Source organism: Mauremys reevesii, linkage group 3 (assembly GCF_016161935.1).
Source record: "Mauremys reevesii isolate NIE-2019 linkage group 3, ASM1616193v1, whole genome shotgun sequence".
NCBI lineage: Eukaryota > Metazoa > Chordata > Testudines > Geoemydidae > Mauremys > Mauremys reevesii.
This window is the reverse complement of record NC_052625.1, coordinates 126,796,584-126,811,667: the sequence shown is the minus strand read 5'-3', so window position 1 is coordinate 126,811,667 and position 15,084 is coordinate 126,796,584. Positions and strand designations below refer to the sequence as shown.

The following is a 15,084-nucleotide window of genomic DNA, read 5'->3' as shown; positions in this document are numbered from 1 at the left end:
AGCAGGATTGTTTAATTGTTTAAAATACATTGCTGGAGATTGTACAGGCTCCTCTTCAATCTTTCACATTTCTGGAAAAGGTTGTATTTTAGGGTTTGATCTAAATATTTTAGAAAAGAGGGAAATTGAGCTAGGAAAAAAATCCAAGTGCTCAATTTGCTGTTTCTTAATCATTTATGTTCTTATTTACAGGGTGTCAGTGCAGTCAGGTTGTTTCCACTCTCTGGCCACATATTGCTATCTTGCTCCATGGACTGTAAAATTAAAGTGAGTTGTTTCTGATATACCTTCACTTCATACAAATGTTGCATTCACAGCATTTAAATACTGAGTCTAATTTCTGTTAGAACATCTGCTTTTCCAGGGTTTGAGACCTCTGTTTAAATTTGTATCAGGCTAAAAATTGTCAAATAAATAGTTATCCTACATTATAGTTTTTCTCTCAGAAATGGTTTGAATTAGTTTCTTTGTTCTGCGTAGAAATAAATAGTTACGTTGTCAATCGCAGCCATATCTACCTGCTTTGAATGTAAAAATAAATAATGCAGAAACTATTTTAATGCAATAGAAAGATCACAGTTAAATAAAGTCAGGAAGTGCAAAAATTAAGGTTTCTTCAGCAGCTTGGCTCTGTGTGTGTTAAATAGATGCCTATCACCACCCTGCCTATGCTGCATGTACTGTGTTTTATATTCTTCTCCCTCATTTCTCATCTGTTTTTATGTTTAGATTGTAAGTAGGGCTGTTAATTAATTGCAATTAACTAACACGATTAACTCAAAAAAATTAATCAGGCTTTAAAAAATTAATTGCAGTGTTAAACAGAATACCAACCGAAATTTATTAAATATTTTTGGATGTTTTTCTATGTTTTTAAATATATTGATTTATATTACAACACAGAATACAGTGTACAGTGCTCATTTATATATAACTTTTGATTACAAATATTTGCACTGTAAAATGATAAAAGAAATAGTATTTTTCAATTCACCTTATACAAGTACTGTAGTGCAATCTCTTTATCATTAAAGTGTAACTTACAAATGTAGAATTTTTTTGTTACATAACTGCACTCAAAAACAAAACAATGTAAAACTTCAGAGCCTGCAAGTCCACTCAGTCCTACTTCTTGTTCAGCCAATTGCTAAGACAAACAAGTTTATTTCCATTTACGGGAGATACTGTTTCCTGCGTCTTATTTACAATGTCACCTGAAAGTGAGAACAAGTGTTTGCATGGCACTTTTATAGCTGGCTTGTAAGGTATTTGCGTGCCATATGTGCTGAACATTCATATACCTCTTCATGCTTTGGCCACCATTCCAAAGGACATGCTTCCATGCTGATGATGCTCCTTAAAAAAATTGTTAATTTAAATTTGTGGCTGAACTCCTTGGGGGAGAATTTTATGTCTCCTGTTATGTTTTACCCACATTCTGCCATATATTTCATGTTATAACAGTCTCGAATGATGACCCAGCACATGTTCGTTTTAAGAACACTTTCAAGGCAGATTTGACAAAACGCAAAGACGGTACCAATGTGAGATTTCTAAAAATAGCTACAGCACTCGACCCAAGGTTTAAGAATCTGAAGTGCAATCCAAATCTGAGAAGGGACAAGGTGTGGCGCTTGCTTTCAGAAATCTTAAAAGAGCAACACCCCGATGCAGAAACTACAGAACCCAAACCATCAAAAAAGAAAATCAACCTTCTGCTGGTGGCATCTGACTCAGATGATGAAAATGAACCTGTGTCGGCCCACTCTGCTCTCGATCAATATTGAGCAGAACCGGTTATCAGCATGGGCAGCAGGTCTCATAGGCTGGACGGAGGTTTTGTCTCCCCAAACAGCCAGGTGTGAACCCGCCCCCTGCTGTAACCGCTCCCTGTGTGTGGCTCCAGTCCTGGGGCTCCAGCCCCACTGGAGCTGCACGCTGCCCTCCTTCCCACACTCTGGAGCTGGGGAGGCTGCAGCCGCCCACCTTTCCAGCGCTCTGGGGCTGGGGAGGCTGACGCCGGCCGCCCAACTCCCACAGCTGGGGAAGCTGGGGCTGCGCGCTGCCCACCCTCCCGGTGCTCCTTTGGGGCTGGGGAGCTAGCCGTGGGACTGGGCCAGTGGCTGTGGTGGGGGGGTCAGCTCTGGCGGAAGGGGGGGGAGCTTGGCTCCAGTGCTGGGGTGGGGGAATTACCTCGGGTGGAAGGGGTGGGGCTGGGGGCTAGCCTCCCCCAGCTGGCGGTTCACGCACCACCCATGATCATCAAGCATGGATGCATGCCCTCTGGAATGATGTTGAAGTATGAAGGGACATATAAATCTTTAGTGCATCTGGCACGTAAATATTTTTCAACGCCGGCTACAACAGTGCCATGTGAACGCCTGTTCTCGTTTTCAAATAACGTTGTAAACAAGAAACAGGCAGCATTATCTCCTGCAAATTTGTTTGTCTGAGTGATTGATTGGCTGAAGTAGGACTGCGTGGACTTGTCGTCTCTAAAGTTTTACATTGTTCTACTTTTGAATGCAGTTATTTTTTTTGTACACACTTCTACAGTTGTAAGTTCAACTTTCATAATAAAAAGGTTGCACTACAGTGCTTATATTAGGTGAATTGAAAAATACTATTTCTTTTGCTTTTTACAGTGCAAATATTCATAATAAAAAATAAATATCAAATGAGCACTGTACACTTTGTATTCTGTGTTGTAATTGAAATCAATAAATTTGAAAATGTGGAAAACATCCAAAAATATATAAATGGTATTCGATTTATTATTTAACAGCAGGATAAATCACTTTAATCGTATGACAGCCCTAATTGTAAGCCTTTTGGGGCCGGCACTCTGGCTTCATGTGTGTATGTAAAATGCCTAAAACAATTTGGGTGTTAGCACAGTATAGGTACTTAATAACATTTAAATGCTAATCCAATTAGGTTGCGAAGGTCACAAGTCCTTAAGCTTACCTTTGCTGCTGCTATCATTTGGAAAAAGACAATTTTATGTAAAGCTAAAGTTTATAGCTGGGACAAATGTTGATAGCAAAACATTTTTTGCTGAAAATTTCCTGCTCTGAGTTTAAGAAACTGGGCCATTTAATTTCTTATTGCTGAATGAAATTTCATTTTAGTTCACTCTTGCACACTGTTGAGATAGTTGCAGAAATTCTATGGCAAATGTTCACATTATTTCTGAATTTCAAGATAGGCTAGTTGTGACCAGAATTCTCATATAGTGTCTCATACATCTGTAGTTAAACTTGTCATTTAATAAGAATGTGGTGCAGAAATTAACACTTGTCTTTTCTTTTCCCCCAAGCTATGGGAAGTATACGGTGAACGAAGATGCTTACGAACATTTATTGGTAACCTCTCTTTTTTTTACTGAACTCTTTAATATACATTAAAACAACTTCCTTCTTTCCTTGTCTCCTCCCCCTTCTTCCCCACCAAAGTAGATTTAATTACTTTGTGATTTTTGGGTGGGAGGGTGTCAGTGCCACAGAAGACGTGTAGGCATCTGAGAAAAATGTCAGCTTTTCAATATGGTGTTGGCATGAAAGCTGAAGAGGCTGCATTTGTGCATGACCTTCTTTTGTTTTTAATCCACATGATTTAGTGTTGGCACTGAAGACTTCTAGACCATAAAACAAGATATTAGTGTACTGCGTCAATCAGTTATCGGTCATTACCAGAAATGGATCAGATAATTGCCTATTTTTTTGTTACCTACTCCTCCCCTCAGTACTTCATGTCTGAAATTAGACAGTATGCTCAGAGTAGAGGTAGTGTCTCCTTACTTGTACTGTGAGGTACCTAGCACACTTTTGAGTGTGCTAAAATTAACTATTGTGATGTCAAGTATCAGAGGGGTAGCCGTGTTAGTCTGGTTCTATAGAAGCAGCAAAGAATGCTATGGCACCTTATAGACTAACAGACATTTTGCAGCTCATGCTGCAAAATGTCTGTTAGTCTATAAGGTGCCACAGGATTCTTTGCTGCTTATTGTGATGTCGTCATTTAACTAGGTCTTATCATAGAATCCTAGAATATTAGGATTCTAAGGGACCTCAGGAGGTCATCTAGTCCAACCCCCTGCTCAAAGCAGGACCAATCCCCAGACAGATTTTTTTTTTTTTTTTAACCCCAGTCCCATAAATGGCCCCCTCAAGGATTGAACTCACAACCCTGGGTTTAGCAAACCAATGCTCAAACCACTGAGCTATCCTTCCCTCCATCCTCTGGGTTAGACAAGAACTGAATTTCTAATACAAAAGGAATGGAGAAAGACTTCTCACAAAAACTGTTCAGCCCTCCTTTTAAATATAAAAATGGAACAAGTCCAATATTTTCCTTGTAATTGAAAACTTTTATAGAGGATTGAGAGAGAGAAATGTGAGCTTTCTAGCAGTCTTTGCTGCAGCTTATGAGCAGCAGGTTTTTCTCTTGAAGTGAAAAACACTTGTAAAATGATGTGCTGTCATTTGAAGTGCCCTTTTATCAATGTTCCTAGTAGCCAAGGCATCAAGCAGATTGGCTAAATTGATGCCTCAGAAAAGGATGTCTTTGAACTGTGGTTTCAGAACTTTCCTGTCATGAGTCAGATCCACCTGCTGTATTTATTTTAAAAGTGTGTGTAAGCTAAAATGTAGGGCCCTTATAAGTCTGCTACAATGGCCAACCCGAATTATTCTGCAAGGCAGGGCAGATGATTCTACCTGAGCAACATGCCTTCCTGACCTAAATATTTCCTATATTCCACAGGGGATTTAATTTAAGCATGCCAAAATTATTTACCCACTTGCTATTGCTGCCATCCCAGGATTTTTCTGTGCCCAGCAGTTGGCATTCTCTTCATAGAATTCCTCTATAGTGTTCAGTCCTTGATTCTCCCTTACTTTTTTGTCTTAGATGTTAATGTTTGTTGTGATATTTTTCACATGCAGTGCATTGTTGCTATAACTATGTCCAGGACAATCTTTGAAGCAATAGTGGATTTTGAGGTGCTACTTGTGCATCATATTTGTAATGCAATACATGTCATTTCAGTGCAGTGGAGAGTTCAGCTGCGTTACATTTTAAGATGTCTAGAATATGCAGACAAAACAAATACTTTAATTAAAATAAATTGCTTTGTGGGGGACAGACTTTTAATATGAACGTCAACAAAACTAGTCATCTAAACTTTCTTTTACCATCCTGGCACTTATCCCATCCTCATATGGTTTAGATATTAGGCTAGTTAAGTGTTAAGATGCACTTGTTCCGAAACAAACCGTTCTGTCAATGCAGTTCCAAAGTAACTGGCTGTCTGCACTAGACTGCTTTGGGAAATTTCCTGCTGTTGCATTCTCACCACTAGAGGGAGTTGATGTTTTGCCACTGTGTCTCATAACCTTGTTAAGGACAGGCTTAGACAATACATTAATAAAAATGTCAGTCGCTATATGAGCCCTTTAACTGATAGCTGTTGGGGCTGCAACTATGGTGGTGTAGCAATGGAGGATTTTCCTAGTGCAGGGAGGCCTCCTGTGGTCAGTCTTATTCCTCAAATAGATGTTTATTTTTAAAGGTTTGTTATGTTTCATCTGGAGAAGTTTTAGAATTTTCCACAGTGTTGCAGTCAGTCTCTTTGCAGAGGTAATTCCCATTGGCTTTATTTTCAAATCTCATAACGGCCTTTAGGAGGTACTGTTACTTTTCCAGTTGAATTGGTCTGCTGGAATTAAATTTACAAGATTTTCCTAGATAAGTTCTAGTAGTTTTCTGTGTTGCCGGAGAGTGTAATTAAAAGCTGTAATTCACCATTAGTATTGTGATTTATCTGCATTCTATCTGTGGTAATGTTCTCCAGAAAATCCTAATTCCTAGCATTGGGGGTAAAGAGTTAATTCTTCTCTCTACCACACTTCTTTTTTTTATCTTTTTTAGGGCACAGTAAAGCAGTTCGAGACATCTGCTTTAACAATGCTGGAACTCAGTTTCTTAGTGCAGCATATGACCGGTATCTTAAACTCTGGGACACTGAAACAGGTAAGCTTAAATACATACATGTTCAAATCGGATAATCATTGTAACTAGTAGTAAATAGCTACTGGTTTAATAGCCAGGCTTTCTCTTGTAGTGCAACGCTGCTGTTTCAAACACAGGGAGAGCAATTTTCTCATCTCCTGGATATTTTTGCTGTCGCTGTAAAGCTACCGTTAAGGTAGTCTTGGTGTTTAAGATAAAAATCCATCATAACAAGGGTTTACACGTTTATTTTTTAAAATTACTTTGACTTGAAAACTTACATAGAAAGTCAAAGAATGGGGCCAACCATTTACCAAATTAGAGGGAATTATTTGGCACCTCTTCACCTAAAAGAATGAAATTAAGTACTAAAAATACATTTTTGAATGGAATATTTTACTATAATGTAGTAAAGGATTTATTCCATAATAATTCTTCCAGATTTAAAACAAAAAAGAATTTTCCCAAATGGGTTGGGGAAAGAAATAACAGTAATTATAGCGACTACATTTATTTCACAACATTTGTATTTTCATTGCAAGGAACATTAACAAATAATTATATTCACCTAATGCTGTGTGTCTCGGCCAAATACAAATCTAAGTTATTTACATACAAAAAAAGATATTTTAAATCCTGTTAGATACTAAATATGGTTTTCTTAATGCTGCACTACTACTCCCATTGTGCCTCAGTGGTATTTAGCAGATGCTCAATACTTAACTGAAGACTTCCTTAGTTTTGTGCATTTGCCGAATAGATGAAGTTTGCTTTACTTTAACTTGGGTGGTGACTGATCTTAGCTTTCTTGCAGCCAGTCATCTTCCACTTTTTGCACTTTTTTAATAATCATGTTCAAGGTCCTCTTCACCTAGATTTTCTCAATGTAGGAAAAGAGCTAATAAAAGAGTAAAGAATAATCTGGATAGGGCAACTCCAGAGAAGAGGCTTTGGAACACAGAATTGTCAGTACCACGATTTTTTTTTTTTTTAAATACCTCGCATATCAAAGCTATGGGGCCATTCCAGCTATAGGCAAACTAGGCAACTTCCTGGGGCAGCTGGACCAAAACTGAGTTACACTGTGACCCCGTGCACCAGGTCACAAGGCCACTCACTCAAATTTGGCCCAGCCGTCCCTCTATCACGATGGAGGGGCAGTTGGGCCAAACCTACAATGCGTGGTGCTGTGACTAGGTACTTGCCCGCACTTCAGCCAAAACCCTGGATCCATTATTTCAGTAGAGAAGCTTTGTTCTAGAGTGGTTTTCAAACTGTGGGTCGTGGAATGTAAGGTACTGGATTGCGGCGGCTCTGGTCAGCATCTCAGACCGGGCCATTAAAAGTCCCGTTGGTGGTGCTGCCCTACTAAGGCAGGCTAGTCCCTACCTGTTCTGACACCATGCTGCAGCTAGCAGCAGGTCCGTCTCCTAGGTTTCGCATGCTGCCCCGCCCCAAACACCGGCTCCGCACTGGCCAGTGGGAGCTGGCGGGGGGAGGGGGTGTGCCTGTAGGAGAGAGCCACGTGGAGCCACTTATGTGCCTCCGTCTAGGAGCTGGACCTGCTGCTGGCCGCTTCCGGGGCGCAGCACAGTTTGTGGTGCCAGGATAGGCAAGAAGCCTGCCTTAGCATCCCCGCTGACTGGGAGCCACAACAGGTAAGCCCACAACCACCCCCCCACCCCAATCCCCTACCCCAACGCTGAGCTCCCCCAAACCCAGAGCCCCCACCTGCACCCCAAAACCCTCATCCCTGGCCCCACCCCAGAATCTGCACCCCCAGCCCAGAGCCCTGACCCTCTCCTGCACCCCAACCCTCTGCCCCAGCCCTGAGCGCCCCCAAACCCAGAGCCCCCTCCCAAACACCAGTCCAGAGCTCCCTCCCACACATCAAGCCCCAGCCCAGAGCCTCCTCCCATACCCCAAACCCTCATCTCCAGCTCCATTGGGTCGTGGTCATCAACAATTTTCTTCAACTGGGTCACCAGAAAAAAAGTTTGAAAACTGCTGTTCTAGAGGGTAGGAAGGGGGGGTGGCACACTGAAGTTTTGCCCAGGGCAGCAGATTGGCTAGAGCAGCCTCCCCCAGATCTTTAGAAGTAGATGAGGATCACCGTTTCTGTACTTGGACGCCATTAACTCAAGTGTTCTGCATGAATTCTGTTTTTAGTTCTTCACTTAAAATTGGCTTTGTTATGATGATATTGTGGGCCTTCCAGGTTTGTATCTCCAAGGTGCGTGTACTGTCCTTGCTTAGTTTACAAGGGAAAAAATATTTTTTTCTAACTGATAGCCTGCAAATTCAGCTTGGTCTTTGAAAGTCAAAATGGATTCTTTTATTCTCATGCAAATTAATTGACAATACATACTGGAGGCCGAACTCTGCCCTCCTAAAATACATACAATATTAAGGCTGGACACCATTAAAGACTGTGTAGAGTGCATCTTTGTTCAGAAGGCTTCATAATCTCCTGGCACTTAGTTTGCAAGGCCATGTCTATGATTGTTTTCCTTAAAATTACCTTGTGGAGACAACAATGGAAATAGCAATATATAAAAAAGATGCACATGGCTGACAGCATTTTAACCACTCTTGTCATCTAAATGACCAGAGCAGGTCTAAATGACACTGTGGGTTAAAAAAACAGCAGCCACTGACATCTTGTTTATACTACTGGTGCTTCCACTGTTGCCACCACCAATGGATCGGTCCTGGTCAGTTCTATTCTGTATGGGTTTTTATCCCTCACTTCTCATGGTAGTATCCGAATACCTTCCAGTAATGCATTAAGCAACATGACTAACACCTATCATGTGGTTGTTCTCTCCCCAGGGGAGAGGTTTGTGCAGTGGTGGGTTTTGTGATGATAGAAAACATTACTCAAAGATGTGGCTGTGCAGGTACTTAGCATCAGTGAGGAATCCAGGAGTGCTCCTTAACTATGAACTCAATTGACCAAATGTGGAGGTGTACCTTCAACCAAAGGAAAATCTACTCTGGCTGCAAACTCTTCAAAATGTTTTTTTCTGACTGTCACCATAGTTTCTGCCTTGCTTGAGTTCAGCTTCAACCAGCTGATCTTGTCCAAGTGTTGGATCTTGCTGGTTGTAGCGGTGAAGGAATAGGATAGGTAAAGCTGTGTGTCCTCTGCATATCGCTGACACTTTGAGTTCATGTTGTCTGACCAGTTCACCTAGTGGTTCTATATAGATGTTGAAAAGGACTGGTGAGAGAATTGTTCCTTGTGGAACTCTACAACTGATGGATCTAGTAATGCAGGTCCCTGATGACTCATGGTGGGGTGCTGATATCTTTTAGGAAGCTTTGGAATTTGGTGGCATCCATGAGTATTCATGGTTGAATCAGGATCATTGGTCTGTCTTGCTGCCTGGCAGTTGGAGGTTTCTGACTACTGTCTTAATAAGGTGATGGGTCTGTCCAAGACAGTGGCTGGGTTGTGATGTCCTCAGTATTGATATTTAGGCTAAAGATCAGGTCCAGCGTGTGACCAGCTGCCTGGGTTGAACCAGGTAGCAATGGTGGGAAAGTTCGGGGGGGAGGGAAGAGATCTAATATAAACAAGATCCAAGTCATCTCTAGAATAATTCCCAATCTCTGATCTTTTCAGGGAGTTGAAAGCCTATGTTTTTGTTTTCTCCTGATCTAAACTAAGTAAAGCATCTCTAGGTACAAAGATGGATAATTGATGATAGCTTATTACTGCGAGCATTTATAAAACTATGCTTGTGAAACTTTTGAACTGATTTAATTTGAATGGCTTGTCTGTTTACAGGGCAATGTGTTTCCAGGTTCACAAACAGGAAGGTTCCATACTGTGTCAAATTCAATCCTGATGAAGATAAACAAAGTCTTTTTGTGGCAGGAATGTCAGATAAAAAAATTGTACAGGTAAGACTCAGAACTTAATTAAATGTTTCCTGATCTCATAGGTTTATAAAGTAAAGGTTTTGTACCTGAAGTTTAAATTTAGCTGCTGTGTAACGGCAATGCCTTAGACATTTTCTTTCCTTTCTTAACAGTATTTTTGAATGAACACTGCCTCAAAAGGTGTTGCTAGAGTGCTTGCTCTCCGACCTGAAAGTCTGACTAAATATCAGAAGCTTTATAATTTCAAGTTCAGGAATGTATTAGAACTTAAGTGGCTCTGACGCTGGCTGTTTCATTTGCAGTGGGACATTCGAAGTGGGGAGATTGTGCAGGAGTACGATAGGCATTTGGGAGCTGTCAACACCATTGTGTTTGTGGATGAGAATAGACGGTTTGTGAGTACATCTGATGACAAGAGTTTAAGAGTCTGGGAATGGTAAGTTTCAGACCTCACAAAGTTTGATTTCATATTAGTATAGAGCAAACTGGGAAATAGTTAACAATTTTTAAGTCAAATCAATGCAATTACTTTGAAGTTTTTGTGCAGTAACTTCTTGCTAACCAAACAAAAAGTTAAATTAATTTAACTTCCATAAATCCATTTATATTATTCTCTATAGTAATTGAAATATTTAAAAAGAAGCAGTGCCAGAAAAAAATCAGTGATGTTCCTGCTGCTAGTTTCTAGTCTATTTGACTGTGCTGTTGACCAATCGTAAATACTTCTCACCAGACCTATATTTCTGCAGTCCACAGGATAGTCTGTGAGCCAGTTCTTAACGTATTTGTTCAGTCAAATGAAACATCCCTTCTTGAAACTAGATGTAAGACAATTAATTGTATTTTTAAAATCCCTTTGAAGTAAAGATTTTTAAAATGTCTAACACTTAACTCTTTTTATTGGCTTACAACCCTCCTATGTTGCAGTACTTATTATCTGAGGCTGCTTTTTAAAACCTGTAACATTTCATTAACTCTATGCAAAAGCAAAGCAGAGAATGTCATAGTTTACAGAGGACTTCATTGGTATGAATGCACAAGAGCATTCAAGTTACAGGTATTCAATATACTGTACTAGCCCCAAATGAAATAAAGTATCTTGTTTGGTTTAGATAAAAATCAATCTAACATAGCACCTGCAGTAATACAAAAGTTGTTGCTAGAAATTTTTTCTAGGATAGTCAGACATATGGTATGTGTTTTTAATCAGTGAAATGATTTGCTTCCTACTTCTGTATAATACACCCTAGATGAATACCAGTCAAATTATTTTAACTTTACTTATAAAGTGAAAGTCGTGCCATCGGCTGTTACGTGGGAACAATGGGCATAGCCATATCCGCTGGTGACAGACAACATTCCGTTAATGGTTTCTCTCATCTGCTCTCCCAGTGGAGGTGTATCAATACTTAAATTAAGCGTATAAAAAATTGCCTGTGCCATGCTACTTTAGAGTACCGTAGAGATAACTAATAAATCAAATAGTTTAACAGTTTCATTCTAGCTTTTCAGTCTTTTTGCAGTTGCACTGAGAAGCACGGTAAAAACACTGGAAAAAAATTATAGTGGCAGTATTGTGTATGAAATTCCATCCAAGAAAGGCTCTTTTTGAAATATTATTTGAACTGCTCTTCAGTTCTAATGTGAGTTGGGAGAGAGGTGTTCTGTTCAGTTACTGAAACTTACAAAAAGCATGTGGTGATTAAAGAAAATGATTCATTCTGGCCTTTTCATTGAATCCAGCTGGCTATCTGTAGGACCTACAGTAGTTCTACATTGCCCTTCACGTATGGAGGAATCTAGGTCACAGCAGTGCTCAGATGATGTCCATAATGTACCACGCAGTTACTGCCTGTTTTAAAAAAAAAAAAAAAAAAAAAGGGTATATTGAGATTAATTTTAAGCTTGTGCTAGCTCTCTGTTCAGTACTCTGGATTTCGCTCCCTGGCTAGCAGTTTGGGAGCTATGTGGAGGCAGTGCGCTTGGCCACACAGGTGAGAGGAAGTGCCCAGATCATTCTCTGGCTGACTCAGTGGGTGTTTTGACTGGTTCTAAGAGGAGCTATGTCTGAAATTCCTCATCTGGAAGGACTGTCGGTCTGACAAAGTGCTGGTGAGTTATCTCCAAGCAGTTTTAGTGAACCCCTTAAGGACTAGGAAAAGTCCTTGGGTGCGATGACTACTAACAGGGATTTCTTTTGTTTGGTTTGTGGAGCCATGTCTGTCTTTCACAGAAATGCTGCCTCTTGGGCAGTAGCGTAGCTAGCGGGGTTCAGTGGAAGCAGCCGCTTCCCCTCAGCATGTTTTCAAAAAGCTGCGCCTGCCGGGCCAGCACTGGCAGCAGCACGGCCAGAGGAGCCGTGGGGCGGCAGGCGCTGATGCGGCGCCACCCAGCCAGCGCTAACAGCAGCATGGCTGGAGGAGCCGGGGGGTGGGGGGGCGGCAGACGCGGCCAGGGGGGCCAGCTCCTCGGCTCAGGGCTCAGCGGCCAAGCGCTCCCCGGCCTCCCTCCCCGCCCCTTGCTAATGCGGCGGGTGGGGGGAGGCGAAAGGGCCCCTGTGCCTTTAAGGCCGCCTGGCTGGCGAGCCCCGCATGGAGCGCACCAAGCGCCGGGGACAGGCGGCGGCTCAGGACGGAAGGTGAACGGCGGGAGTCCGGTGCCTTGCACTGGGGGGTCCGGGCAAGGGGCTCCCCGGGGCTGGGCCTGCAGGGCAGAGGTGCAGGCCATGCTGTCTGGACGCGGGGGGGGCCATGGCGCGGCACAGGAGCCTGGAGTCTGGGGCGGCGGGGGACGGGACCCTGCGGGTGGGGCCGGGTGGCACAGCCCTGCGGGGGATACCTGCAGAGCGTGCTGGGCAGAAGAGACTCTCCCGGGACCACAGGGGGATGAGGGGGGTATCCGCACCCCCAGGAAGCCCGCAGGAGTCCTGAGCCAGTCCTGGGTTAATCTGGGGGGGGAAATGGGAGGAGCCAAGTGGGGCATGGCCAGAGGAGGAGCCAAGGGAGGGCACCTTTTTTATGTTTGCTCCCCCTACACTGAAAACCTGGCTGTGCCACTGCTCTTGGGACTGGATGCTCTTGTTTCATGTGGTCCCTGATAAAATAAATAGCTATAGGGTGGAATGTCACCTTCCCTTTCCTCCTTCCCACCACAAAGAATCTAGTTGCAGAACATCACAGCCTGATTGTCCCAAATGTAGATAGCTTCAGATTATATTAGAAGTCACAGGGATAGTGTTGTCTCATTCAGATATTATGAACTATAGAATAGATCATATTCCATAATTCAAATTTTGCTTAACAGACTGATTTATAAAGCTAATGTAGAGCGCTTTTCCCACTCCGCTCATTCATCGCTGTGGACTATGGTACAGAACATTTCCTGAAATATGCTTATCTGTCTAAATTTGGAGGCTGAAATTTCACAGATTTCAGCCTCCAAATTAATTACATTTGCATTAAAACTAAATGAACATGTTCAGCGCTGCAGTTTTTGGAGCTTGAAGAATTTCATGTGTCAAGTTGTCACCAATGCTGCTGTGAATAAATCCGTCTTTTTTCTGTTTTATAACTGGCATTTTATATGGCAGGGTTAATTGATTATTTCACTTCTTGATATGTTTAAATATACAAATCTCTCTTTCTTTACTTTATGTTAATAAGCCTGAAGATTTTGATTTTAACAAGAACTTTAAACAGTCTTTAAAAGTAAATATGACCTGCAAATGTTCTTAAAAGCTACATTTAATTACAAGTTTTTAATTGCTTTTGTAGTGTTGTTAATTGCGTAGAGGAATGTTTAGGATGTTTTGTAATCAGACCTCAGTTGGTAAGCATTTTCACTTGGCCAGTGCTGGGAGTGGTTTGACATGTCAGACTTTGCTGGGAACAGCTTCATCCATGATCATTGAATCTGAATTTCATGGATGTTATGCTGTGTACAGATTCTGCTTTCATGTTTACTGGATTGCAGTGTCCTTCCTTTGTGGAACTGCAACAGTAAGAATATAGAACAATAAATGTTTTTCAGATAACAAACTATACACCTCTCCCTCGATATAACGCCACGCGATATAACATGAATTCAGATATAAGGCAGTAAAGCAGCACTCTGGGAGGGGCGGGGCTGCGCACTCCAGTGGATCAAAGCAAATTCGATATAACGCGGTTTCACCTATAACGCGGTAAGATTTTTTTGGCTCCCGAGGACAGCGTTATATCGAAGTAGAGGTGTGTTTGCTCAGTGGAATCTTAACTGAGCTATTCTGAAGTTTTGCTTTTCTCCTTTCTGCTTATTGCATCCATATGGCAGTGATATTAAAGTTGAGGTGGTCATTGTATTCTAATCCCCTTGATTTTGGAAAATACAGGATTTTATTCTCACTCCTTAATATTTTCATGGTGCTGCTCAGGGAAACAGTGAAGTGGTTTGGGCTGCTGTGCCATCAGTATGTTGATGACACTCAGCTCAAAATTTTCCTACCTCCCAAGTCACTAGTGACCCATACCCAACAGTGGTATCTAATGCTGGTTTCATTCTCTGCTAGGATGACGAGGCTAATGCAATCCATAGCCTTCAGATGACCTCCCCGCAGAGGTCTGTCTTTCCATAGTTCCCAAGCTCCCATAAGGAAATTGAAGTCTTTTTTTTAAGAGCTTTCATATCTCTGGCAGTTCCAAACACTTTCCCTTTACTTTTCAAGAGACCCTAACTTTTAGTTCCTGCCGGGAGGAAAGAAATCACCATATAGCACTCTAATTTTTGCCAGTGAAGGTTAGAAACTCTCACCACTTATAACTGTCAGCTCATAAAACAATGTTTTGAGGAAAATGTACCAGGTCTCTCAGTTTAGAATTTCCAGTTAGAACAGCCATTGAGGTTAAATTGGATTTTAAGGTCAGCAAACCATGGCAGCATTTTTTGGTGACCTTTAAGAAACTGATCTTGTCTTACTTCCTATTTCACAATTTGGCTTGAAAGAAGTATGAAACTTAAATGTCTTTTATTCTGCCTAATAGTTTAGGGCAGCATATCCTGCAGCAGTCCTGACTACATCTGGTACATTTTAACAGAAAGCAGAGCTGCCTGGAATAAATTCCAGCAGATGAGCCTGCATTAATTTGTGAAGAGAGAAGACAGCAAAACTCACATTGCATTTCAATTCCTTTTAACTAGAATCAAATG

General features: G+C 41.6%; 1 protein-coding gene across 3 annotated transcripts in view; it reads left to right on the top strand.

The window, feature by feature from the left end:
- Nucleotides 1–15,084, top strand: part of CDC40 (cell division cycle 40) — a 55,243-nt gene that overhangs the window by 35,810 nt on the left and 4,349 nt on the right. For all 3 annotated transcript variants that reach the window (XM_039528340.1, XM_039528343.1, XM_039528341.1), the window contains exons 8-12: nucleotides 193–267; nucleotides 3,320–3,365; nucleotides 5,932–6,033; nucleotides 9,806–9,921; nucleotides 10,203–10,336. In XM_039528340.1, coding sequence (XP_039384274.1) covers nucleotides 193–267; nucleotides 3,320–3,365; nucleotides 5,932–6,033; nucleotides 9,806–9,921; nucleotides 10,203–10,336 — 473 coding nt within the window. The remainder of the gene's footprint in view (nucleotides 1–192; nucleotides 268–3,319; nucleotides 3,366–5,931; nucleotides 6,034–9,805; nucleotides 9,922–10,202; nucleotides 10,337–15,084) is intronic.